This window comes from Leopardus geoffroyi, chromosome B4 (genome assembly GCF_018350155.1).
Source record: "Leopardus geoffroyi isolate Oge1 chromosome B4, O.geoffroyi_Oge1_pat1.0, whole genome shotgun sequence".
NCBI classification, from domain to species: Eukaryota; Metazoa; Chordata; class Mammalia; order Carnivora; family Felidae; genus Leopardus; species Leopardus geoffroyi.
This window is the reverse complement of record NC_059341.1, coordinates 6,948,064-6,974,265: the sequence shown is the minus strand read 5'-3', so window position 1 is coordinate 6,974,265 and position 26,202 is coordinate 6,948,064. Positions and strand designations below refer to the sequence as shown.

The 26,202-nt window shown below is 46.3% G+C and overlaps 1 protein-coding gene and 1 long non-coding RNA gene across 3 annotated transcripts in view; one reads left to right on the top strand and one right to left on the bottom strand.

Moving 5' to 3' along the window:
- Positions 1 to 20,306, bottom strand: part of TAF3 (TATA-box binding protein associated factor 3) — a 182,075-nt gene extending 161,769 nt beyond the window's left edge. The window contains exons 1-2 of the mRNA XM_045463806.1: positions 20,020 to 20,306; positions 14,882 to 15,124 (exon numbers count right to left, since the gene is read on the bottom strand). Coding sequence (XP_045319762.1) covers positions 14,882 to 15,124; positions 20,020 to 20,185 — 409 coding nt within the window. The 5' untranslated portion in view covers positions 20,186 to 20,306. The remainder of the gene's footprint in view (positions 1 to 14,881; positions 15,125 to 20,019) is intronic.
- Positions 20,307 to 20,438: 132 nt separating this feature from the next.
- LOC123590561 lies at positions 20,439 to 25,073 on the top strand. Of its 2 annotated transcripts, none has more exons than XR_006708845.1 (2): positions 20,439 to 20,556; positions 23,137 to 25,073. It is a non-coding gene; the product is annotated as an uncharacterized LOC123590561 (long non-coding RNA). The 2 variants fall into 2 exon arrangements; XR_006708844.1 differs by having other exon boundaries at positions 20,484 to 20,556; positions 23,044 to 25,073.
- Positions 25,074 to 26,202: the final 1,129 nt, after the last annotated feature.

The following is a 26,202-nucleotide window of genomic DNA, read 5'->3' as shown; positions in this document are numbered from 1 at the left end:
GACCTACCATAGGAGGTAACTTTTTTCTCATTCATTTGTAACAATCCAAAGTTGGCTACTATTCCCATTTTATAAATGTGGCAACCAGGAGAGAGGAAAAAGTGAGTAGGCAAGCTACATTTGGAAGTAAAAAAAAAAAAAAAAAAAAAGAATGGCTTCAAATTGTCATACTTCAATGAAATTCCAAGTTATGAATTTTTGGAAATCAAATATCCCGTGACTAAAGTGAACATCAGGCATCACTGTACAAATGTCGTATCTAACTTCAAGTCCCGAATAATAAACAAAAACTTAATGTTTAATCTTTTAATCAAAAAAACTAATGTTAAGTGTTTTCCAGCAATTTCTGTCCTAAGAACGCAAAGAACATTAATTCAGTATCCTACAAACACAGACAGGGTCATGGTTAAAAATACTCCCTGCATCTGACGTCAATGAAGGGGGAGCCTTTGTACCCCTAGTATGGTGCCTTACTTATGGTCGGAACTCCATAAGTAAACTAGAAATAATAATAGTAAGAAAGTAAATCTAGCCTTTTTTAAAGGAGGGGTATGCACAGCGCTTAACAAGCAACAAAGTATGCCGTGTCTCAGGTTCATGACAGATTATACAGTCTTGAACTCTACCCTATCCCTCTTTTTCAAAAATACATGGTTATGTTCGGCCATTGCCGGAGGGATATGAGATCCATTCTAAATTTTAACTCCTGATCAGGCCCTTCTGTTTAAGACCCGGATATCTGGATTTCCTACCCAGGCTCCCAAGCTTGAAGCCTTGGCTCCTCTCTCTATCATATTCTCCACAGTCTATCACCAAATCCCATCCATCCAATAGCTCTGGAATCTGCCCCTGCCTCTGCACCTCATGTTCACCAGCCAGAATTCAGGCCCCATCATATTTCCCTTGGATGATTACAACGAGCTCATCAACAACACTCTTTTCCCACAGCCTCCTCTTTCTCGAGTCTACTCTTCTCACCGGAATTTACTGATCGAAATTGTCCCAGCTTGTCCCAGCTACTGAAAAATATCCATCGATTCCCTCATTCCTTATAGAATACTGGGTAGATATCCCATATTATAATTTAAAATCCTACGTAGGGGCAGCTGGGTGGCTCAGTCAGTTGGGCGTCTCACTTGGGCTCCGATCATGATCTCATGGTTCGTGAGTTTGAGCCCCGCGTTGGGCTCTGTGCTGACAGCTTGGAGTCTGGAGCCTGCTTCAGATTCTCTCTCTCTCTCTCTCTCTCTCTCTCTCTGCCTCTCCTCCGCTCACACTCTGTCTCTCTCTCTCAAAAATAAACGTTAAAAAAATTAAAAATAAAATAAAAAATAAAATCCTACGTAAATATTAGCCCAATCTTTCCTCCTCCACATAGATTGGAAGCTCTAGGAAGGAAAAGAAGGCCCTTTCTTTTTCATTCACCTCTGTATCTCCAGAAATAAGCAACACGCCTGACATACAGGAGACTGTCCACAACTGCATGAATGAATAAAAAAGTGATTTTGATTCCCCTTTAGCACCGGTGACACAAGATCAGTATATAAGCACTGTAAATGAAGGAAATAGCTTTATTTCACTTTAACAGAAATAGGAAAGCTCTGGGGTGCCTGGGTGGCTCAGTCGGTTAAGCATCAGACTCTTGGTTTCAGCTCAGGTCATGATCTTGGGGCTTTGTGAGTTCGAGCCCTGCATTGGACTCTGGGCTGACAGTGCAGAGCCTGCTGGGGAGTCTCTCTCTCTCCCTCGCTCTCTGCCCCTCCCCGACTTGTGCTGTCTCTGTCTTTCTCAAAATAAATAAACTTAAAAAAATTAAAAAAAAAAAGAAATAGGAAAGGTTTATGTACTTAGAGCAGGTAATTAGTTAAATAAAATGCAATTACTGCACTGTCCTGAGAAGATTCAAATTCAGGAAAGCAAGACAGAATAAATCCTAACTTGTAACTAAAGCATTAACTTTGGGAGCTTTAGCCACGGAACATCTATAACCAAGTCAGCCACGGAACATCTATAACCCTATGCCTGACGACCTCCCTTCCTTAACATACACACATACACACACACGTTAATGGGGGAAATTTTCCAAAAAATGTAACTATGGATAAGAGAGATGTTAAATTTCCAGAAATTTTAAAATCTAGGGGAAAAAAAAAAAACCCACAAAATCTTTTTGTTGTTGTTGTTCTGGTTGCCTGCAAGGGGAAAATAGGAAGCAAATGTTAAAATACTTAATGTTTCTAAGACATCTTATATGATTATTTTGTTGATTTAGAAACATAAAAACTATTTTACTGTAATATTGGAAATGTGTTCTTATTTTTACAAATCCAGACAGTTTACAGAAAAAAAAAAAAAAACTGAACAAGGGAAGAAAAATTTGACCATGTCCACTATAAATTATAGTCTATCATATCTGGGTATGATGGTACTTTTATTCTTTCTTGAAATGTAAACATGTCTATCTGAGGGATAATTTTACCGGTATGAATCCACAGCCAGAAATACCCATTATCTTTAAAAACCTACTTTAACCCGGGGCACCTTGGTGGCTCAGTCAGTTAAGCCTCCGACTTCAGCTCAGGTCATGATCTCATGGCTCCTGAGTTCAAGCCCCGCGTCGGGCTCTATGCTGACAACTCAGAGCCTGGAGCCTGCTTCAGATTCTGCGTCTCCCTCTTTCTCTGACCCTCCCCGCTCATACTCTGTCTCTGTCTCTCTCTCTCAAAAATAAACATTAAATTTTTTTTTTAAAAAACCTACTTTAATCTTTATGCTGCAGATAAAAACCATTCCTAAGGGTAACAATAATAAGCAGGAAAAGTACCATGAATAAAAAAATCAAATAAGATATCAAAACATGACTTTTTCTCAAGTAACCAGACTCAAGAGATCAATTTGAAAGGAAAAGAGAAAAAGTTGAAGAGTCACAAGACAAACGTTTCTGTTTTTATACCTATGTTCTGAGAACAATACCAGGGTAATAGATGACGCTGAGACTAAGAAATCTGGGATGTGACTGTCATTTCTGCCACTTAACAGCTGGGTTACTTTGGACAAGCTACGTCTTGACACAGCTTCCCCATCATCCTGAAGAAACTTCCCGAAAGACGGCAGTAACTTTGTCCGCGTCCTGAATTTACCTCTCAGGCCTCGTCATAGGACTTGAGGTTCACGCGATAAAAGGCGGAATGCAGAATGAGTGTAGTATTTAAAGAGGAAGCAAGACCGGTGTTAAGTTCTCGAGACCAGTAAAACCAATAACACACGAAGCGTGAGGTAGAGGTACACGTTACACGGGCACCACAGGAGCGTGGCGAGGGAGGGGAGCTCGGAACCAGCCTGAGTAAAGATACGCAGGCCCACAGCTCCTTTTGGGAAATAAAAGCAAGTTTGTGATCCTGGAGATGAAAGCCTGAAGCTGCCGGGGGCAGGAAACCACCATGCAAACCGGACAGAAGTCTGATTTCAGAGGCCTTACCTAGGTTTTCACCAAGAGACCTGTGATTTGAACGTCATGGGGAAGTCACCAAGTGTCAGCCCTTGACAACACTTCAGACGCAACCCGCTGGCTCAGCTGCTGTAGAACCAAGGAGAACGAGCAACACAATGCACCCAGTTAATGGCCCTGGGTACACAGGATAAACCTGGCCCAGACCCCCGCCCTCCAGCCCTGCAAGGTGGCAGGGGAAAACAGCTGAGTGTTAAGGGAAGGGCCGTGGCCTACTCTCGAAGGACTTAGACGTGAGGCTGGACTTCGGGGCCAGAAGAAACTACGCAAGCCCGTCCGCTAAGAAAACCAGCTTGACGATGGTACCTCTCCACTTAGGAGTGTCTGACCCAAGCAGAGATTTCCAGGAACCACAGAAAGAAAGGCCAGGAGCGGGCAGGAAGGGACATCTTATCCATCCACCTTCAATCCCAGTTCTCGTGTAGGACTCGACCCGCGGGCGGTGCCCAGAAGGACAGCACTGAACAAAGTCAGCTAAATCCTAATCCAGCTCTGCTCCCCATCCACGGCGTAACTTGAGGTGATGTAACTTAACGCACCCCTTTTTTGGGCTTTAATTTCTCCTCTGTAAAGTGGGAATGAAACTAGCATCTGCCGTTAGGGGCCGTTTCAAGAAGAAATGAGATAATGCTTACAAATACATCACGGGATATCTAAGATAAATCATCTGAAGGCTGCCTTTATTTTTCTATTTTCAAATAAACACAAATATTAGTATTTTGGCATCTGAAAAACAGTACAAATGTCCTCATTAACTTTCTTCTATTCATTAAGTGATCCAAACTGTGAGAATAAACATCTTTCTCTACACGATTAAAATTTTTTTTTAATGTTTATTTTTTTTTATTTTTGGGACACAGGGAGACAGAGCACGAGTGGGGTTGGGTCACAGAGAGAGGGAGACACAGGATCCGAAGCAGGTTCCAGGGTCTGGGCTCTCAGCACAGAGCCCGATGCGGGGCTCGAACCCACGAACCGTGAGATCATGACCTGAGCCAAAGTCAGACTCATAACTGACTGAGCCACCCAGGCGCCCTCTCTACACGATTAAAGCTATTTTCACTTCAGATGCAATAAGCTATGGCTCCCCCGTCGACATGACTGGTTCTCCTTGAGAAAAAGGGTTGTCCGTTCTCTGTGACCGTAAGAGGCAGGAAGCTGACAAAGTGTTTTATGCCGTGGAATAGACATACTTCTTGTTGAACAGTTTGTTGTGGAAGATAAGGCCAGTTCAGACAAAAGATAAAGGTTTAAACAAAGGAATAAAATTAGCAGGACTGGTTATGGGAAATGAAGAAACAGAATGAGGGAAGGGGTCAAAGACACATTTCGAGCTTGAGTGACTAGGTGTTAGATGTGCCACCAACAGAGAGCATACAAGCGTGGGGGCACCTGGCTGGCTCAGTCGGTTGAGCGTCCCACAGGCTCAGATGGTGATCTCACGGTTTGCGAGTTTGAGCCCCACCTCGGGCTCGCTGCTGTCAGCGCAGAGCCCGCCTCGGATCCTCTGGCCCCCCAGCCCTCCCTGCCCCTCCCCCACTCGCGCTCTCAAAAATAAACATTTTTAAAAAATAGAGAGTACATGTGTAGTAAGAGTGACATAACGTGTGTAGCCTTTGGCATAGAGATTTGAGGTGCCCGTGGGAAACGTGGAAACGGCCACCTGACAGCTGGATATAGAGTCTGAAAGGTGTAGTAGGGTGTGAGTTTGGGGAGTCATCATACACAGCTGGTTGTCAAAACCATGAAAGTAGATTAGATCACACATTGAAACTATATAAGTGAGAAGAGCAATAGGTCAAGAATAAAATTTTAGGAGCACCAACATCTTAGAGGTAGGGGAGCAACGTTAGATGAGCCCATGAAAGGCACAGAGACTGAATTAATAATGGAGCATTAAAGATATCTTGTCTCGGGGCGCCTGGGTGGCACAGTCGGTTAAGCGTCCGACTTCAGCCAGGTCACGATCTCGCGGTCCGTGAGTTCGAGCCCCGCGTCAGGCTCTGGGCTGATGGCTCAGAGCCTGGAGCCTGTTTCCGATTCTGTGTCTCCCTCTCTCTCTGCCCCTCCCCCGTTCATGCTCTGTCTCTCTCTGTCCCAAAAATAAATAAACGTTGAAAAAAAAAAAAAAAAAAGAGATATCTTGTCTCTGAAGAAAAGTAGTTTCAAGAAGTGCCCAACAGGTGATAAATTTCAGCAAAATAGGTTCAGTGAAGGGAATCCCGGGAAGAAAGTGGCAGGTGTGGCAACGTAGTTTTTGGATCTCCCCCAACTGTACAAAAATGCAGCAACGTAACGAGGTAACAAAGTATACCCATCAACACCAACCCCCAAGAGCCACAAAGGTCAAGGAGTAGCTCTCCGTGCAGGGGGGCAAACGGTGAGAAGCAAAGGGGAGACTGGCCCAAAGAGGCGGTGCTCCCTGCGGGCCCGGCCGCCTCACGTGAGACGAGTGGCCCAGAAGCTGCGATGGGTGTGACTGCTTCCAGGATGGGGACAGGCGGGGGGCGGGGGACAGGAGCCCAGGCAAGATCTGCAGAGGCTGCCGGAGGCTGGGCCCAGAGGTTTCAAATCCACCCCTTCACTGCTCCGTCCAGGACAGAGCCTGCGAGAAGAAACCTGCTAGGACCACACCACGACTGAGCAGAAAAGGAAGACGGACACCATGGAAAACAGAAGATCCAAATCAAAGCAGTTCAGAAAATCGCAAGTCTCAGAAAGCAAGCTGCCTTTTCCGAGCACGTACACCCAACACCAGAAGAGGGAGCGCTGGGGACTTCCTTCCCAACATTCAGAAAAACTACATTCACACACCCCATTTCTATAAGAAAAAGGAGATTAAATCACCAAAACAACATCCCTACAGACGACGAAAGTTCACGAGAAACATCCTCAAAAACCAGATGAAAACACTTATCATACTATTTTTAAATGGTCTAAAAGACATGAAAGAACATAAATCAAAATTAGAAAAACCAAGAAATGAGGTGACGGAATTCAAGAAAGTAGCTGTGTGGTCTGACAATGTGTATATGGTGCAATCGTAGGACTGCATGAGCAAAACAAACAGACAAACCCAAACTGGAACCTGTTTCGGTCATCATGAAGGACAGTGTTAGTGTCACTGCCATACGTGTCATCTAGGATACGGGAGAGGAATACTTTGGAATGTTCTGATTATATCCTCTTGTTTCTCCCTGGGAACCAGAGTACTAGTTATGGACAAGAGTATCTACTGACCTGACAGTAAAACACCCCATTGGCCTGAATTTGAGTTGCAAATATCTGCACGAACTCATGAGGCTCCCTCCCTGTTATCTGTCTATCCACATACACCAATACATTTATTTTTGAGTATACGTATTTACCTACTGCCTAGAAACAATGACCAGTAGTAACAAGCACTCCTAGTACCCAGATTACGGACCTGAAATACCATTTCTCAGGAAGCCAGGGCCCCCTGGAAAATGATTGCAGCTGTGGGACAAGAACATACAAGATAAGCCGAAACCACTGTGATACGCGAGGCTGCAAGGACGCTACTGAAGGCTACTACCGTCACGTGAGAAGGATTCAGAAGCCAGACCGAAGAAGCCGCCGCTGGCCAAAGATGGGACAATCGAGCTGCAACACGGGTAAGTCTTGGAAAGGAAGAAACCTACCAGATATGGTTAAAACTATGAGTTCATAATGATATTTTTAAAAAATAACTAATCAGTCCTCTACGGATGACAAAGGGACCAATTCATTGTCTTGAAAACTGGGTATACAAAATGAAAGAGCATTTCACCTTCAAGCATTTACCTTCCTTCCCCTGGATGAGTTGTACCATCAAGTAACTAAACAGTGAATGAGGGAAAGGCTTCCCTCATGCCATTATTCTACCGAGAGAATGAAATAAAAACGAAGTGATAGAATATTGCTACCTTGCAACTCCTAAGGGATTAATGCTCGCACCGGGCATCAGGCATCAACCAACGCTGCTAACATCAAGCAAGTGAAAACGAGGCGTTATCAGCCTCCTGGCAAAGGAGCGCAACAGTCCATGTATCTTGCCCAAAGTATTGAACCGGGGTCTGATTAATCCTCAGATTCTCGCTGCCGGTGTGCAAAAACACACTGAACTGCGCTATGAGCACACGATCAGCAAAATCCACTGTGGGAAATCGCTCTGGTCAAATGACCCAGATTCCTCAACAAATAAATGAAATGGTAAGAAAAAGAAAGGGATTTGGCAGGGGCAAGGGTTGGGGGACCTGAAAGATGAGAAGAGACTGAAAAGGCACGTAACATTTTAGGAGGAGGGTGAAGCAATTAACCTAAAGGACCTAGGGACACACATTTCACGGATAAAACTAAAGACAAGCAGGAAGTAATGCCTCCAAGGGTAGCCCAGTGGTCACTTCTGGGGGATGGACGAGGGACTGTGACTGCAGTTGGGCACACGGGGCTGGGAGGAGCTTCTGGGGTAGTTGGCAGGGTTTCATGTCTTGAACTGGGACATGATTTATTTATTTATTTTTTTTAATTTTTTTTTTTTTTAACGTTTATTTATTTTTGAGACAGAGAGAGACAGAGCGTGAACAGGGGAGGGGCAGAGAGAGAGGGAGACACAGAATGGGAAACAGGCTCCAGGCTCTGAGCTGTCAGCACAGAGCCCGACGCGGGGCTCAAACTCACGGACCGCGAGATCGTGACCTGGCTGAAGTCGGACGCTTAACCGACCAAGCCACCCAGGCGCCCCGAACTGGGACATGATTTAAGAGGTATTTGCCTTACAATAATTCATAAAGCTACCTCTCCCCCCAAAAAAGAGCAGGTAGGACAAACAATTTCATTTCGGTCAGGCATTTAGGTAGAAATTGGTGATCTCAGTGAGGGCTGTTTCAAGAAAGGGATGGGAGCAAGTCAGACTGCAGCAGCTTGAGAAATAAATGGTAGGTGTCAGACGCAGAATTTTGACTTAAGGAGTCACAACGTCTCGCGTGAAAAGATCTAGAAGGATTCATGCTTGTTAAACAAGATTACTCTTGGGAAACGGGAGTATAAGGAAAGTGAGCAGGACCTTTTATTTTAAACTTAAGACACTTGGTTGGAGCGCCTGGGTGCCTCGGTTGGTTGAGTGCCTGACTCTTGATTTTGGCTCGATCTCACGGTTTATGGGTTTGGGCCCCGAGTCGGGCTCTGCGCTGGAGGAGCAGAGCCTGCTTGGGATTCTTTCTCTCCCCCCCACCCCCCACCTCTGTTCCACCCCTGCAAGAATGCTGTCTCTCTCTCTCTCAAAATAAATAAATAAATAAATAAATAAATACACAAACAAACATTTTTAAAAAAACCCTTTAATATACTTGGGCAATAATTTTTCAACACATTTGTTACTTTTGTTAATTATTTTAAACTTGTAAACGTTATTTTTTAAAAGGACTTCATACTAAAACCAGGCACCTCTGGGGAAGAAGAGACACATCAAAAGGGCTCCAAATAATTTCTGTGGAAGAGTTTCATGGATGGAGATACTCCACCTTCAGGGAGGGGCGTATAACTCCCAACTCCTTATGTGTGGGCTGCACAGGGCAACTTCTTGCCAAAGAGGACAGCATGGAAAGGGGGGAGAGAGTAACTTCAAGGGGAGAAACTGCACAGACACTACCTCGGCCAGGTGATCAAGGTCCACACTGACACTGATAAATCATGTCCACAGTGATACAGTGTAATGACAATGGAGTCTTCTTCTCCAAAACTAGTAACCCAGTCTGATCATGAGAAACACCTCGAATTCCAATAAAGGGGCATCCTATAATATATCTGACTGGTACTCTTCGAAACGGTCAGGGTCATCGAAAACAGGGAAAGTCTAAGAAAGTCACAGCCAACAAGAGCCAACAAGACATGACAATAAAATAATGGGCATCCCGGATGGGGGCCCTGGCACATAAAAAGGACGTTAGGTAAAAACTAAAGATAATGGATTTTAGTTAAGCAGAATGTATCAATACTGGCTCATTGATTATAACAAACGTAGCACACTAACGTAAGAATAACAACAGGGGAGGGGCGCCTGGGTGGTCGCTTAAGTGTCCGACTCTCGATGTTGGCTCAGGTCATGATCTCACAGTTCACGGGATCAAGCCCTGCCCTGGGCTCTGTGCTGACAGCGTGGAGCCTGCTTGGGACTCTCTCTCCCTCTCTCTCTCCCTCCCCCTCCCCCACTCGCGTGTGCACACACATGCACACACACCCCCCAGTCAAGATAAATAAATAAATAAACATTAAAGAATAACAGGGGAAACTGGGTACAGGATATAAGGGAACTCTGTCTGTATCTTCTCAGTTTTTAGGTAAATCTAAGACTATTCTAAAGAATAAAGTCGGGGCGCCTGGGTGGCTCAGTCGGTTAAGCGTCCGACTTCGGCTCAGGTCATGATCTCGCGGTCCCTGAGCTCGAGCCCCACGTCGGGCTCTGGGCTGACAGCTTAGAGCCTGGAGCCTGCTTCGGATTCTGTGTCTCCCTCTCTCTCTGACCCTCCCCTGTTCATGCTCTGTCTCTCTCTGTCTCAAAAATAAATAAAAAACATTAAAAAAAATTTAAAAAAAAAAAGAATAAAGTCAACTTAGAAATTTTTAAAAATAGAAACCCTAAAAGCGGCAACGGTATAGCATCTTTACCAAGTTTAAGTTCAGATGGATACGTTTCTTGCCATAAGCAAAGCCCAGTAAATGGTTTCCATTTCTCCTGTCCTCACACAGGTATGCTGAATCCATGAACAGACCACCTAGAAGACTCTCACAGACCAGCTGATCTAGTCACCACACTCAGAACCCAACAGCGACTCCGGCAGAAGATGCTATTTTCAGACGCTGCTCAGCACAACAGAACAGGGAGCAAAAAGTACGTTACTCACGTGAATCTGCAAATGTGTATGGCAAGCGGAGGAGAGAGTGTTCTTGGATACAACACAGGTACCGGCCATCAGAACTGTAACAGTCCGAGCGCAGTGTGCATTTAAAAAACATTTTCAAAGCGGTCTCATTTCTAAACATCGAACTGGATACAGCAGGCAAAAACTCCTTCCGTATCATCTCCTCCTGCATCATCTCCGTGCCACGGTCCACTCGCTCCTCAGCCAGGCATCCACCCCGGCCCAGCTCTCAGGTGTGCATTCCCTCGGCCCCTAAGCCCATGGTGAACACCATTCTAGATTTATCCTGATTGCAGACTTACTTCACAAATGTGGATCGGATTTCACCTGCAAACTGCCTAAGAGTCAGGAAGGTGAAATGGGAAGAGAGCTCACGCGGCTGCGTCTGTGTCTCACGTCCGATTCTATACAAATGACTCACAGAACCTGTCACTTAATCCTCACGAGCGTCCACGAGGTAGATATTCCTAAGCCTATTTTACAGATGATGAACGGAAAGTTCCGAAAGGCACGGCGACCTGGTAAGACAATAAACTCAATGAGCAGCTGGGTGGCTCCCCGGGGCCCACGATGTCCGTACCAGCACCTGTCCCTACCCCTCACCAGAGCACCCCCGCCGCGGCAGGCAGACAAGACGCTCCAATGCTTCTCCGCCACGAGCCAAGTCGAAGGGTCAGTAAGTGGGTCGTCTCCTGACAGTACTTTGCTAATGATATTTTACGACCAAAGTGTGGCCCTGTCTGTGGCTCTCAAGGAAAACAAACAACCTGGTGAACAAGTATTATCATCCCAGGTGTGATAATAACGATCCCACCCTCCGCACCTCGAACCAGAATACTAGGGGCTTTCTAACAGGCTGTACCCGTGGGGAAAAGAAAGATTTCAGATTGTAAATGATTTATTAAATTGACTTGGGAGGCTATATTAAAAAATGGTAACTCTAGGGGCGCCTGGGTGGCGCAGTCGGTTAAGCGTCCGACTTCAGCCAGGTCACGATCTCGCGGTCCGGGAGTTCGAGCCCCGCGTCGGGCTCTGGGCTGATGGCTCAGAGCCTGGAGCCTGTTTCCGATTCTGTGTCTCCCTCTCTCTCTGCCCCTCCCCTGTTCATGGTCTGTCTCTCTCTGTCCCAAAAATAAATAAACATTGAAAAAAAAAAAAAAATGGTAACTCTAGGACTGCATTTTATATCCCTTCCCTGAATAGGAGGAAAAGGTTTGATAAGCATCTTATTGTCCTGCCTATCACTTATTACAACCTTACGAACCATATGCATACCTTATGAAGCAGCAGTATTTCTCTCCTTGGAGAATGTGTAATTGTTGTTAGCTGAAAAGGGAGTGTTCAAGGCTTATGCTATTTCTTTTTAAAACGTTTATAATTTCTTTTGCCTAAAACTTCAAATGAAGTAAGATTCTCTTCTTGCTTCAAATGATCCAGAAGAGAAACTCAAAAATTTACTGCAGTAATTTCAGATCGAAGTCAGTATCTAAAATCCCTAACCACGAATTTCCTTGTGTATCATTTGCATGCTATGAAAATAAAACAAGTGGGACTAAGTACTTAAGAGTTGACTGTTATCAAAGTTCTGAGCTTAATTTTCAGTAGTGAGCTTGATAGGACTTATTACATTATTAAAAATGACTCAGTAACTCTCTAAGTGAATAAACACAGGTTATGCACGGACCAACGAAGAGCCTGAATCATGGATTAAGATAAATCAAACGTCCATCTGAGTCCACATTCTGTAAAAGGCCAGAAGAAACATTAAGCGATTTATTAAATAGGAGGTATAAGAGGAGACAGAAAGATACGTAAACCACAAAATGGATTTAGAAAGCTCCAAAAGGCACAGAGAAAATGGACGAGAATGTTTTAAATTTTTTTTTTTTTTTCAACGTTTATTTATTTTTGGGACAGAGAGAGACAGAGCATGAACGGGGGAGGGTCAGAGAGAGGGAGACACAGAATCGGAAACAGGCTCCAGGCTCTGAGCTGTCAGCCCAGAGCCCGACGCGGGGCTCGAACTCACGGACCGCGAGATCGTGACCTGGCTGAAGTCGGACGCTCAACCGACTGCGCCACCCAGGCGCCCCTGGACGAGAATGTTTTAAACAGAGAAGATAGTAGCTCCTGTTCAGAAACAGGCCAGCTGAGAGTGCGCGGAAGTCCTGGCTGGCCAACCTTACCACGGATCCCCTGGTATGAAATCCATGATCACCCATCATCCAGACAATCGCTAAGTACCAGTTACTTAGGCCAGCGCCGCTCCGTTAGTCTCCTCCTGTGTGACACCTTAACTTCTCTCCCAGCGCTGGATTACTGTTCATGTTTTCTGAGCACAATTCCAAAGTTTGTACTTCGTGTACTTCTAAGCGGCCTTTCCGCTAAAACTTTCGGAGCCACTCAAAGATGACTCTTAAAGCACAAGAGGGCACATCATGGGCTAACAGCGCTGCTTTCACGAAGATGTCTAGGATGCTTAATCAATCACACTGAGTGACAACAGCAAAGAAGGAAACTCCAGGCCTCCTTGATATTCACATCTGGAAGTGAAAACGGAACCCTCTGCAATCCAGCTACTAACCGGGCCTCTGCCCGAGAAACCCTCTTTTGACAATGTTGATACTGAAATGCATTTGTTATATTTTTAAAGTAAACAAATATATGCTTAGAGAAGTTGTAACAAATACAGGCTTCTAAGATCAAAGACGCTGCCATAGGGAATGAGGGGTTTACAAGGACAGACTTCCCATGGGGGTTATAAAGAGTAAGATTCAAATACAAATAAATTCAAAGGTGAGGAGGAGACAGAATCTTAAACAGTTACTGAGGGAAGTTGGGATGACTGAGATGCATGTGTAGATTTCTAAGTTCAAGATTTAACTCAGTCCGAGAACATTTATGGAAGGCACGCTTTGTGTGATACTGATTCCGGTGAAACTGATTCCTGCTTTCAGTGGGTATTAAATCCCCAAGACCATGTGGTGGAGACGTGCTAAGCTGACAAGCAAAGTCAACTTCCCAAGCAACTCTTATCAGAAAACTATGACACCTCCCAGGGCGCCTGGCTGGCTCAGTCGGTTAAGTGTCCAATTCTTGATTTTGGCTCAGGTCGCGATCTCATGGTTTGTGGGTTCGAGCCCGGGGAGGGGCTCTGTGGACAGAGCTGTCCGCTGTCTGAGGACAGCGAGGAGCCTGCTTGGGATTCTCTCTCTTCCCCTCTCTCTCTCCCCCTCCCCTGCTCGTGCTCTTTCTCTCCCTCTGGAAATAAACAAAAACTCTGAAAGAAAGAGATAGAAAGAGAGAAAGAGAGAAAGAGAGACAGAAAGAAAAGGAGAAAGAAAGAAAAGTATGATACCTCCCTATCCAAATTTTCACAAGGCCGCAGCTAGCAGCAAGCACAGATATGCTGCTTCATTCTCGACACATTTAATTACGGCGCCGCGCTCATCAGTAGGGCCGCCGCACCCAAGATCCAGAGTATGTGATGATGACATACCAGCCCACGATAAATCTCTACAGTGGAGGGCCAGTTTTTGCCCAGTTCTTCAAATGAGGCAACACTGACACACAGATTGTCAAACAGTTTAAAGCTAGCCCTGAAACAAACGGGGAACACTCCAGAATGCCATTGACATGGAATAGGAGATTATGAGAAGTGAACGGTAAGAAAGTGGAACCTTAGGGCATTGCTGGTGGCAGGTAACATGGTATAAATGTAAAGGTAAAAAGGGAATGAACTGCAACTTTTCCATTTTTACAAGAAAAAGTATTGCGTATCGATCGACCTGCACGAGACCACGAACTACTTACGCATCTCTTCAGAACCTCAGTGAGCCTACACGATCAACATGTAAAACCACGCAGGGGAAAAGGGGCTCTGCGATGATCAACTCGTCCGCCTCATTAGCTGTTACACTTTTTAATCAAAAATTTCATACGGCCAAACAACACACACCTCTACTCATCGTTTAAAAATGGAGCTAACGCTGCGTAACACTAGTGAATATTCACTCATTCACTGTTCCCAGTATCATCCAACTCACATTTACGAAAATGAGGCGAGGAAAAGAACCGCCCCAATTTTCCTTTATGTGGCAGAGGTTTTCTGACTTATTTAATACCCCGTTCCCATACAATGCATCTACTGAGAAGCTTCTCTCTGTGATCACATTCTGTTCTTCCCTACTTAAAAGTTACAGAGGAAATAAACGCCTCATTAGACATAACCTTGCCTGTGCCATGGCTCTCCCTCATACCGCCAGTGCAAGTGTCTGTTGGCTTAAATGTCAGACCAATTTGTAAATGACCTTAAAATATTTTGATTACATTTCTAGAATTTATATGCTGGCATAGCATTTTATGGAATTCAGTCAGGACAACTAAGAAGACTAAAAACCCATCAAGATAGTTAACAAATGCAGGAGTAAGAAACAAACAAGAAATCACAAACCTTCTTGTGAAGACACAATGGGTGGCATGTAATCAGGAATGTATTCTTTTCTTTCCTCTGCATCTTTACTTCCGGGTTGAGGAAACTGAAGTACATTGTTCTTACTGACAGGAAATGAAGGAATTTGATGTGGGAAAGTGACAGGTTCAATATTGTGAATATAGTCTTCTAGTTCATGAAGACTAACCCCCATAAGCTGGAAAGCTTCGCTGACATCATCCAAAATTGGGTCTGTTCGGCCATCTGGAACAAAGTCAAAAGCCACGCAAATTATTTCAAGAAAACTCCACGAGTATTGTTTTTTAAATATTAAGAAAAAGTATTACGTTAATATGTATCTCAGAGTCAAACACAGTACATATATTTAAGAGTTTGGGGAAAGAATTTAATAGATTTTAAAGAAAACCTCATACTGTTTACAGATTGGAAAGGTGATTCCTAAAGTCAGCTTGAAATCTGATCTGACCACCAGATAATTCACTCTAACAGTCAGCTAGCACAGAATACATCATCGGAAGCAGTTGACGGGGGAACAGTGGCTGACAAAATGCAAATGCTCAGTAAATGTTACTATTACTATTTTTCCATCGAACAACTAGCACCCCGGGCCAAGTAGACGTCCGTTACGCTCTCACCACTGTTCACTGATGCCTCTCTGGAACCCAGCACAGTGGCCGGCATATAGTTGGCGCACAGTAAGTATTTGTGGGATGAACTACCCTGGTTCCTCCCCTCCCATCCCGGGCGTCACTGTCTCCGGTTTCAGCGACCCGCAGTCCAAGCGGTCCGGAAGCAGATGCTCGTCCTCCTGACTTATCATCAGAAGGTCAGGAATAGGCCCACACCTACTACAATACCTACGTCGTTCGCCTCACTGCGCCGCGTCACGGACGGATTTTATCAGCTCACATCACAAGAAGGGTGAGCACAGTACATTCAGATACTTTGAGAGACAGAAAAAGATCACTCATATACCGTTTGGTGCAATATACTGTTATAACTGTTCTAATTATTATTGGTTATTGTTGTTATTCTTTTAATGTGTCTAATTCATAAATTAAACTTCATCACAGATACGTAGGTACAGGAAAAAAAAAAACCCAACATAGTATATACATAGGGTTCTGTACCATTCATGGTTTTAGGCATTCGTGGTTTTAGGGGGTCTTGGGATGTATCCCCCGAGGAGGAGGGGAGACCACTGTTTGCCACTGAGTCAAGTTTTTAAACCAAGAGAATTTACAGAAAACACATATATCATAAAGATAATTTATATATACAATTTAAATGTCATTAGAAGACAAGATATAAAGTTCAGGTGAGGTTCACTTTACAAAAGTGGTTTATTTATTTATTTATACTGAAATCTATGATCACTTCAAACTCAGTATGTCTGAACTTAAATCATGCTGTAAAATGAAAGTAACCCAAAGTTCATAAAAATTTAGACACATGCTTGCTCGCGCCTACGAAAAAAGTTCTGGAAGGATATGCGTCCAACCATTAACAGTTGAAGGGGCTGAGCGCCAGGGCACAGGGGGCAGCGGGAGACTTTCCCTTCTGACCTCAAACACTTCTGTAGTCTCTGAATTCCGCTACAGATAGGGGTTAGTTACTCCCATGATGCAGAAAACAGAAGGGATAAATAAAATCAATATTCATTCTTCCTCTTGACGACACGGTTAAGATGAGCTAAGAGAATAGTCCTTCTATTCCTATGAAAAGCTTTCTTCTCCTCAGTCCAGAAAAAAATGAACATCTTGAATCTGTCCATATGCTTCGCCATTTCAACCCAGGGCCTTTCGGTTCTCCCCCCTCCCCCCCCCCCCCATTTTGGGCCACGGATTTCAGAACGTTTTCTGTATCTCTATTCCTACCATCGCTCTCTCATTCAGCTTCCAGTTCTCGTCACTGGAGTCTCTCTTGCACCTTCACTCAGTGAGAGCACCGTCTTCTTAAAAGACCGCTCTTACCACTGTTTCCATCCTCGGAAGCATGCGGTGCTTCCCACCAACGTCTTCATTCCCTCACCGTCCCTCCCAAAGCGGATGTCACTCCGCTGTCCATTTTCCTGTAACACCTTCCTAGTGAACCGGCGACACGTGTCAGGCTGGCCACCTCCCTGGCCCCCCCATCACACTCCATCCGACCTGGACGTCCCAGGTTATGCTCTTCTCTGGCCTGGGGTCCGCTCCACTCCAAATCTCAGCCTTCCCGGAAGTAATCCTGCCCCAGCCCACGGCCCACGCCCACCTCTCCTTCACCTCAGTCCCTTTGCACTCACTGCCCATACCAGGCAATTGGTGAGTGGCAAGTGCTAGTCCCGAAGGGTCATTCTGAAAAATTCAGCACCTACTTTCAGTGCACACGCACATACTTAATCCATAATACAACGCACGGAGAAACATCTGCCCTGCGTGCTTTCAGAAATCATTACCTTAGGGAAGTTTTAAAATGCATTATTCGTTGAATTAATGGCAACTTCCGATACTTGCTGTAACTTGAGAGTCATTTTTTAAAAAGGAGCGAACGCCACCAGTTTGTTTTGTTCACAGTCTGCACCCCTGTCCCCCCCTTGTGGGCAGGGGCTGTGCCTTAGGACATCCAGGTCTGCAACACAGCGCTCAGTTCTTAGTGGTCCTCAGTCAGTGTTGTCAAAAAGACAAAGAGGAGTTAAAGGATTTAAAGAATACAAGACTCCATAGTGGTAACTGGAGGACAAAATTTGAGTTTAAAACTAGCACAGTGTAGGAAAAAGAACCTAACAAAAAGTCTGTAACTAATAAATATACCAGGGATCAGCATTGCTAATAAGCCACAAAACCATGATGGGGGATAATGAACCTGATAGTCACATTCTCACTAAAAGCAAGGAAACTGACTACACAAACCAGGTAATTAGAAAAGGGGTTGACATTAACACAGGACAACGATTACTTGGTGACCGTGGAATACCTGGTTACTTACAATGCCAGCGCATGTTCTGGTTCTGTGTAGAAGGCAGGAAAGGCAGCTATGTATTCAGGGGTATTGTCATTACCCAAAAATACAGAACATCTGCCCTTATTTAGGGAACGTGGTAGCCAAAACTTAAGCTGGACTGCGCGTGACCGCAACAGTAGTCTCGCGGACCATGGAGAAGGGAGGGAGGGAAAAGAAGAGAAAGCCAGGAGAGTATTGTGCTGGCGGTGTATTGTCAACACATGGGTGAAAGAGAGTTATTACTTCCCGGTTCCAAATTTAGATGAGAGGGATCAGTGAGTGAAATCAGGCATTCCCAAAATACATTACTTTGGGACTCAAAAAGTCAGGCGACTAAATAGCTATTAGGGCAGTAGGTTATCAGTTCATTCACTTATTTCCTGGGTGCCTAGTAAATTATGGCACCATACTAGGTTAGAGAACACAGATGCAATAAATTTGTCGCCTGGGGAGAGGAAAGGAAAGGGTGAGAGAGAGAGAGAGAGAGAGAGAGAGAGACACAGAGAGAGACACGGATGATTACAAAGCAAGATGTTAACACACCGGAGTATGCACAGAATTATGGGAGCAGATGACATGAGTTTCTTAAATCGTGAGTGAGTCTCAAAACACAAGTAGTACTACTGGGGGGCCAGAGGCGGGGGGGTGAAGGACACTCTAGGAAGCTGCACGCGTCTATATAGGAACGGATAGCTTAAAACGGTTTTGGATGAGGCCGGTGGCTCAGCAGGGTTGAGATTAGGATAGCAGCAGATAAGAAAAAGCTGGCTCACAGAGAAAACCACGTGCTGCTGAAGAGTTTTATTAGATTTTCAGCCTGTAACCGATGGAGTACCAATTAAAATATTTTTAAGAATGACACCCGTAGGGGCATCTCTGGGTGGCTCAGTCGGTTAAGCGGCCGACTTCTGCTCAAGTCATGATCTCGCGGTCCGTGAGTTCAAGCCCCGCGTCGGGCTCTGTGCTGATGGCTCGGAGCCTGGAGCCTGTTGCGGATTCTGCGTCTCCCTCTCTCTGACCCTCCCCTGTTCGTGCTCTGTCTCTCCCTGTCTCAAAAATAAATAAAACGTTAAAAAAAAAATTAAAAAAAGAAAAATGACACGTGCAGATGTGTGTTGGGGACGGCTTGTTGCGGTCGCACCGTGGAAGCTGCAATGGAATCTGGGGCCTAAGAAGCAAAGCGTGTCTGTGGGTCTCAATCCTCCAGTCTCAGAAGGAACCTCCTTGAGAAAGCACAACATCCCAGGGAACGCGTCACTCAGTTCTCCAGCTTGCCACTTTGGGTAATGACCTGAAATTGAAGTGACTGGTACTTGCCCCTACACACCACACTTCTCTTCACATCAGTGAGATGTGGTTTCTGTTAAATACTCCGAATTATTAAACGCCATCAGCTCTAAATACCGCCAAACACTCACTTAAAAAAAATAAACACTGCAGCCCAGACTATCTGGGGACCCTTGTAAATCGCCTGCGTTCCCTCTACCCCACTTGGATAACCACTGACATAAAAACATAAAGGAGGAAATCGATGAGCAAGGGAGAAGTAAGTGAAAGTTGATCTAAGTGAAACTGACAAAGGTGGCCTTGGGAAAGCGAGCGCGGAGATGCTCTCTATGAAACGGGCAGATACAGAAAGGAGAGGCAGTGTCCCCAACGGAGCAGAGCTGTCAACGAGTATGTGTTGTTATGAGCTGAAGAATGGCTAGCCTTGTAAGAAACGGCCGGTAGACGGAGCGCCTGTGACAACTAGTTGTAGTAGTTTGCGGGCAAGGGAGGAGAAGGACCAAAGTAAAGGAGGCTGCGAGGCATTCTGGAGGTGGTTCTACACGCAGCAAAAACGAGACGGTGAGGAAAAGACCGATGCTTGTTTCCGATCAGAGAGGAGGTGAGGGAGGGTGTGGAGCTGAGAGCGGGGACAGGGGTCCCGGGCTGGAGGCGGGAAGTTAGTGGATGAGGGAGAGGCACCACAGCGATGACTGGAGTTTCCAGGGGCAGCGGAACCCGAGGGGCGTCAGAGGCCGAGAAAACACCCGATCTCGGGGTAGGGGGACAAGGACGAACATCTCGGAGACGCTGAGATAGAGAAGGGAAGACCGGAGGTGTCACTCGTGACTGGCCAGAGGCAGCCCTCCCGCACCCAGCCCGGTACTCACACAGCTCAGAGTACCGATGGCAGCCCCGTCCCAACTGCTGCAGATAGCGCTGCAGCACGTCCGTGAGGAGGTGGCAGGCGCTGAGTTGCACCGAGTCCCAGCCCAGCGCCTGGCAGATCTGCGCCACCGAGACCCTCAACAACGACCTGGAGTAACTCTCGCACATCCCGCTCCGTGGACTCCACCGCAGCCCTTGCTGCCACTCTCTCCACCCCCACCGCCTAACCTTAGCAGAGCCCTCGATTCATCCTCTAGGGCCCCCGCGGCGGGGAAATCGTCCCCCCGACCCCTGGCGACCACCTCAAAGCGCCAGCAGCACGGAGCGCGCCAGCCTGAGAGCCGCCATTTTGGACTCGCTCCGCCTCCCGCTGGACGGTCGCCGGGGCGAGGCAGCACTAGTCGAATGCTGAGCGCGCCAATGAGGAAGCTCCGCCCTGTTGGAGCAGAGCGATGGTGTCGGGAGCGACTGTCGGGCCTGGGAGGATGCAGGAAACGGCTTGTGCTGAGCGCAGGTGGAGGAGGCGCCCGAGGAGGCAGGTGCTTGGGGCCTTCCCGGGTGGGCTCGCTTGGAGGGGAAGGGAGAGGGGACAGTCAGTGGTTTAGGGGCGAAAGAGGTACTCAGGATAAGAAATTGAAATCCGAGTGTTAGAGAGAAGTGGGAACCCGAGAGGTTGCGAGTGCAGCAGGGGCGGGATTTGGAGCGTGGGAACTGAAGTGCTCCCCCAAATGCAGATCTGATCCGATCTGATCTTGCCTATGCTGATGCTTACCACTGTACAGGCTAAATGAAGTCCCTGCTGCTCAGAGATTAGAGTCAGGCGAGCGAGACTCTAGCGTCGGTGCAAAATTTAGGAGAGCACCAGAAAACTGAAGATCAGTCATATTTTAATATAGTATTTTTTAAAAAGCCAAACGACTGCCCTCCCCCCCCGAATTCCTGCATCACTCGCCTCATTCTCATCCCACCCCTGGGTCCAGTACAACTCAATTGCCTACACAGTCTGAACAAGTACCTTAAATCGATGAAGCAGAGATTGGGGGAGAGACTGGGGGAATTGTTGCCCGCCCCAGACCCTTCTCTCAGCCCCAGCCAAGTGTTTGCCCTATCTCTTCAAATTGCCACAAATCGAGACTTTGTGATAAATATCTCGAGTTGTAAATGTTAGGTATAGGTGTCTAAAGTTTTAATTTGCAAGCCAAACGAATCCCACAGCGAAGCCAGATTCAGCCTGTGGGTAGCCAATTGTAATGGCTGATCCAATAGCCTCTTAAATATGCCCTTTTGTGCTCCCCACCCACTTCAAGCTTCTGGAGTGTTCCTTCCTCCCTTCCCCTCATCTCCTCTGTATTTCTCTGTGAGTTTCTTTATTCTTATACCTGGCACAGTGGATTTAGTATTTGAGTTTATGCACCTTTCCTAGTAAATTGTGTTTCTGAGTGGCTCTACATTCTCCCTTCAGGGAATATTCCAGAACTTTGAACATAATGGATACTCGATTTTTAAAGTCTTGAAAACACAGTCGAGCCAAAATGTGGTGCTTCAGCCAAATGACAGTTCTGCAGAGAACTGCTCGGTGGCAGGGTGCCTATAATACCTTTTCACCGACACTTGTATCTTCAAGATTATCAGGGACCTTTTGGATACTAACTCTATGGGACACTTTGAAGTCCCATACTTGGCTTGACGGCCTTACTTGACCATTTTGTAGCCATTTGATAGTGTTGGACACTACTTTAATTTTGAAACTCTGTTCTACCTTGGATTTCACAACACCTTGCTCTCGTGCTGACCCTCCAGAAGTATTGAAATTCTGGATACTCCTACATCTCTGTGTTAGACCCCTCTTCATTTGCCTGTGTGTGTGTGTGTGTGTGTGTGTGTGTGTGTGTGCGCGTGTGTTCAACTCCTTAATCTTTTATTTCAGAAAATTTCAAACTACAGAAAACTCTAAGCACAGGTATATACTTCACCTAGAGTCATCAGTTGGTAATGTTTTGTTATATTCACTAAATATAGGTACACACATACTTTTTTTTTTTTCAGAACAGTTTGAAAATAAGTTGCAAACATCATCACACTCAATCCAGAAACACTTCAGCTTTTATCTCTGCAAGGCAAGGACATTCCCCTACATACCCATATGTCACAGGTTCAGTGCTTCAGGAAGTCATTTCTGAGTGGAGGTCAGCCGGCAGGTTTATTAAGGAGTGCTCCTGGGATCATCCCCTGTGCAAGGGGAGGGGATTGCAATCACGTTCAGGGCCAATCCCAGGGGAATTCTAACACTGGGTTGGTGTTTCAGATCTGTCATGAGTTGGCACAAGGGGGCTGGGTCTTCACGTTCCCATGTTGATAAGTTATTGTATGAGGGCTGCCCGGGAAAGGGTGTGTGGTCTTGGGCAAACGTGTTCTCTGCACCTGAGGCAATTCAGGGAAAGCTCAAGTCCTTCATTCCTCCGGGGATCTGAGCAGCACATAAGATTCAGTCCTGTCTTGTCCTATATGTTCAGGCTACCATAACAAAATACTACAGGGTGGGTAACTTACAAACAACGGAAATTGATTTCTCGCAGTTCTAGAGGCTGCAAGTCTGAGCTCAGGGCGCAGGCACGATTCTCTTCTGGGTGGCGGACTTGTGGGATCCTTCCAAGGTGGCCGGGGCAGGGGAGCTCTGTGGATCTCGTTTATAATTGCACTAATCCCATTCCGGAGGGCTTCACCGTCGTGACCTCATCACCTCCTAAACGCCCCACCTTCTGACACCATAATGAGCGTAACGATATCCAGTGTGTGAGTCTGGGGGCAGCACAAACATTCAGGCCGTAGCCACTTTGTGCCGGGAGATCCACTTCTTGGTGTAAGTGTGAGGAAGTCCCCCAGGGTACCAGAAGGCCTCTTTTCCTAGGAAAAACGTAAAAGAGGAAGGACGGAAGGCAAGTCACAGCCCCTACTGCCACAGCAGTGCCCCGTGGTACTTACCGATGTCCTCCTCTACCGTCTGTTCTCCATTCTCATGCCTTCAGCTGACGCCACTCCTGGACTTGGCTTTCCTAGCGGCATGACCCAGACCGTCATCTGCAAGAGGTCTGAGCCCCTTGTTTCCACGCTCTTTTCAGACAGTGCCTGCTTAACCTGTCCGTGGCCCATCGACACTGGGCAAGAGAGAGTACCAAGAGGCACCCAGCCAGACCACTTGGGTGCCAAACATTCATCCTTGCTGCCCACCGTGTGACTGCAGCGTGGCCTCCTGATGACCAGGGTCAGTTACTCTTACCTGCACGACTTCTCTCTCTGCATGACGGCCCCTCCGTCGCTCAAGTGCCCGGCTGGCAACTGTAGCTAATATTTCGGTGGGACTCCTGCTGTGTCCCATGGTGAGGGCATGCCCCCTTTTACAAATTAGAACTATCAACCTGGAGCAGCCAGAGTTGCAGGGACAAGAAGTTTCCCAGGTGGGTCACTGAAAGAGTTTTATTTGTAGGGGCCAAACTCAAAATGATGCATGGAGTTAACAATGGAGATCACTGGCCCTGCATTCGTTCGGGGCCTTAAGGATGCCACTGATTTCTGCCTTCCCCTTCCCCCAGAGCTGCAGGGCCAATCTCAAAAGCTTGTTTCAGCCTTCCCGCTACCACAGTTGTGACGCCACAGGCCAAGGAACCTGTGTGGAGGTTGTGCCCACCTCCCTTGACGTCTAATCTAACTACACATTGAAGAATCAGGGAATTGACCGTTGATGGGGTCCATCAACCCCGGGACCCGATACTTCATTTATTATTGGGCCTCGTCTGCCCCCACTCTGACAGAGGCCCACGGTGACTCTGCATCTCCTGGTTTCAGCCTTGGCTCAGTCCCCGTGTTCAGCAGTCCTCAAAAGGTTTGAGTATTCCCTTTCTCCAGCAGACAGTTCCTTGCGTAAATGGCTGTCGGTTCCTTTGCGGGAGGAGTCAGGGAATCCTCATCCTCTCCATTTGGTGTTGGCAGGGCTTTGCCTTCCGCAGACTCCACAGTCTCAGGCTGAAAACGGCCTCCGTTCCAGACGTTGGCCAAGGAATGATGGCTGCTCTTCGGGGCGACTGTCCTCGGCCACCTGATTATCTATCCATGAATTCCTTTGATGGTACAGATTGAGGACAACCCACCAGGGCTGCCCATCTGTTTCACCCACCGGTGTTCTGTGAACCATCTCTAAAGCTCACCAGGTGAACCTTCCTCCCCGACCCCTCGACTCGTTCACAATATGCATAAGCACAGCCCTGTTGTGTCCACATTGCTTGAATATCTGAACACCGATGCATCATACCAGCTTGTTTCTACGTTATGCCACCCCAGTTCGCTGCTGGTAAGAGTTTTACAACCTGCGCGTTCCCAAACTACCTACTTTGTGCCAGGGGCTTTTTGTGCTCCGGCTGCTATCAGTGCGGAGGTCTTCGTGGCCAGCCCAGCCGGGTGGCCGATCCAGCTCCTAACTCCTGTCTTGGTATCCCCTCCCCCAACCCCTTCCAGTACAAACTGCCCCAAGTGGGACTTTCCAGGAAGCAGCCACCGAGGTGCAGATTGCTCTGTAGGAGTGCTCTTGGGATCGCGACCTGGGAGGGGAAGAAGGTAGGGTTGGGGGAAGAGAGACATTGTCTGAGTTCAGGCAAGGCGGACTGGCTTTGTACTCCCACACTGAGCGGGCACTGGGTGTGGGCCGCCCAGGAGGGAGGGGGCTGTGACCTTGGGCAGGGCAGTCTCTGGCTGAGGCAATTCCAAAGAGGGTTAAGTCGTTGAGGATGGTGTTCCGGAAGCTGGGGGAACACATCCCTTAGTCCTGCTGGGGGGTCTGGGGGGGAGGGGCATCGCACCTTGCATTACATCACGTTCCCATTGTCACAGGCAAAGAAACTCCTAGTATTAGCCAGTCTCGAGTGCATATTGAGACCTTCCCATGGTCCCCAAATGCCTTTCCTAGCTTTTTTTTTAGTCCAGAAACTAATTAAGAATCACTCATTGCATTTTGTTGTCATCTCTAAAGTCTTTTTCAATAAGAGCAGTCCCCCACTTGTCTGTACGGCTTTCATTTATTTATTATTATTTTTTTGGTCTTTTTGACAGCATTTTTGCAAAGTCTAGGACTTTTTTTTTTTTGGACGGCTATTTTATAGAATGTCTTGCAGTGTTTGGTTGTTTTCTCACCCGGTTACATTCAAGGTAAACCTTTTTGGCAACAATATTCCTCCGCAGGTGATGTGTACTTTCTGCCCCGGTAACAGCAAGGGTCATTTTGTGCCATCACGAGTGACAAAGTCTGGTCATTTGTAAAGGTAGTATCTACCAGTCTCTCCATTGTAAGACATCTTTTTTTTTTTTTTTTAAACTTTGAGATTAATAAGTAATCTATAAGGTGATACTTTGAGACTGTTTGAATAGCCTACTTCTCCACCTTTCACTGCTTTGTTATACAAAGCGGTGATTTCTCTGTAAGTTTCCCTCATTTTTTCTAGTACAGTATTAGGATGTGGTGAGAGACTGATTTGTATTCATTGAGTTAGAATCTCTTAACCATTATTATTCTTTGCTGCTTAAATTGTCCCATGTTTGGCCAGCAGAGGCCGGGTTCAGGCCACTTGCTGTGTCCTTTTAGCACGCCCCTGTCATTCATCGGGGTTTCCTTACTTTGTGGCACCAGGCTCACCTGACGCTTTTCCCAGCCCTAGACTTGGAATCAGTCATCTCTCTAAGGGGCTCTGGTTCTTCTTAGTGATGAACAGTATTTAGAAGCCAAGATACGGGTTCTACCTGACCTTCATTACTACAGGGGATGTCATTGCTTCAGGAGCCCTTTAGTGGAGAAAACCAGAAAATATGAGTATTTCCAAAGTCTTAAGTCCTTGCTGATGCCTCTGATTCAAATCCCTAACTACATATTCCTTACCTCCTTCCCATCTCATGTGTCTCCCTCCTCCCCAAGTGAGACAGTGGTTACAATTGTATCAAATGTTTGCTTTCTCCTTTAATGCCTTTGCCTACTTTTTAAGTATTTGTCCTCTTTTTATATGATTCACCCCATTGATTTTCATGGTTATATAAAAGGGTGACTCCCCAATATAAGTTTATCCCAAATCTTTCCCGAGTTTCAGACTAATGTAACTAACCGCATCTAATCTCCATTTGGATCTCCCACATACAACTCAAATTTA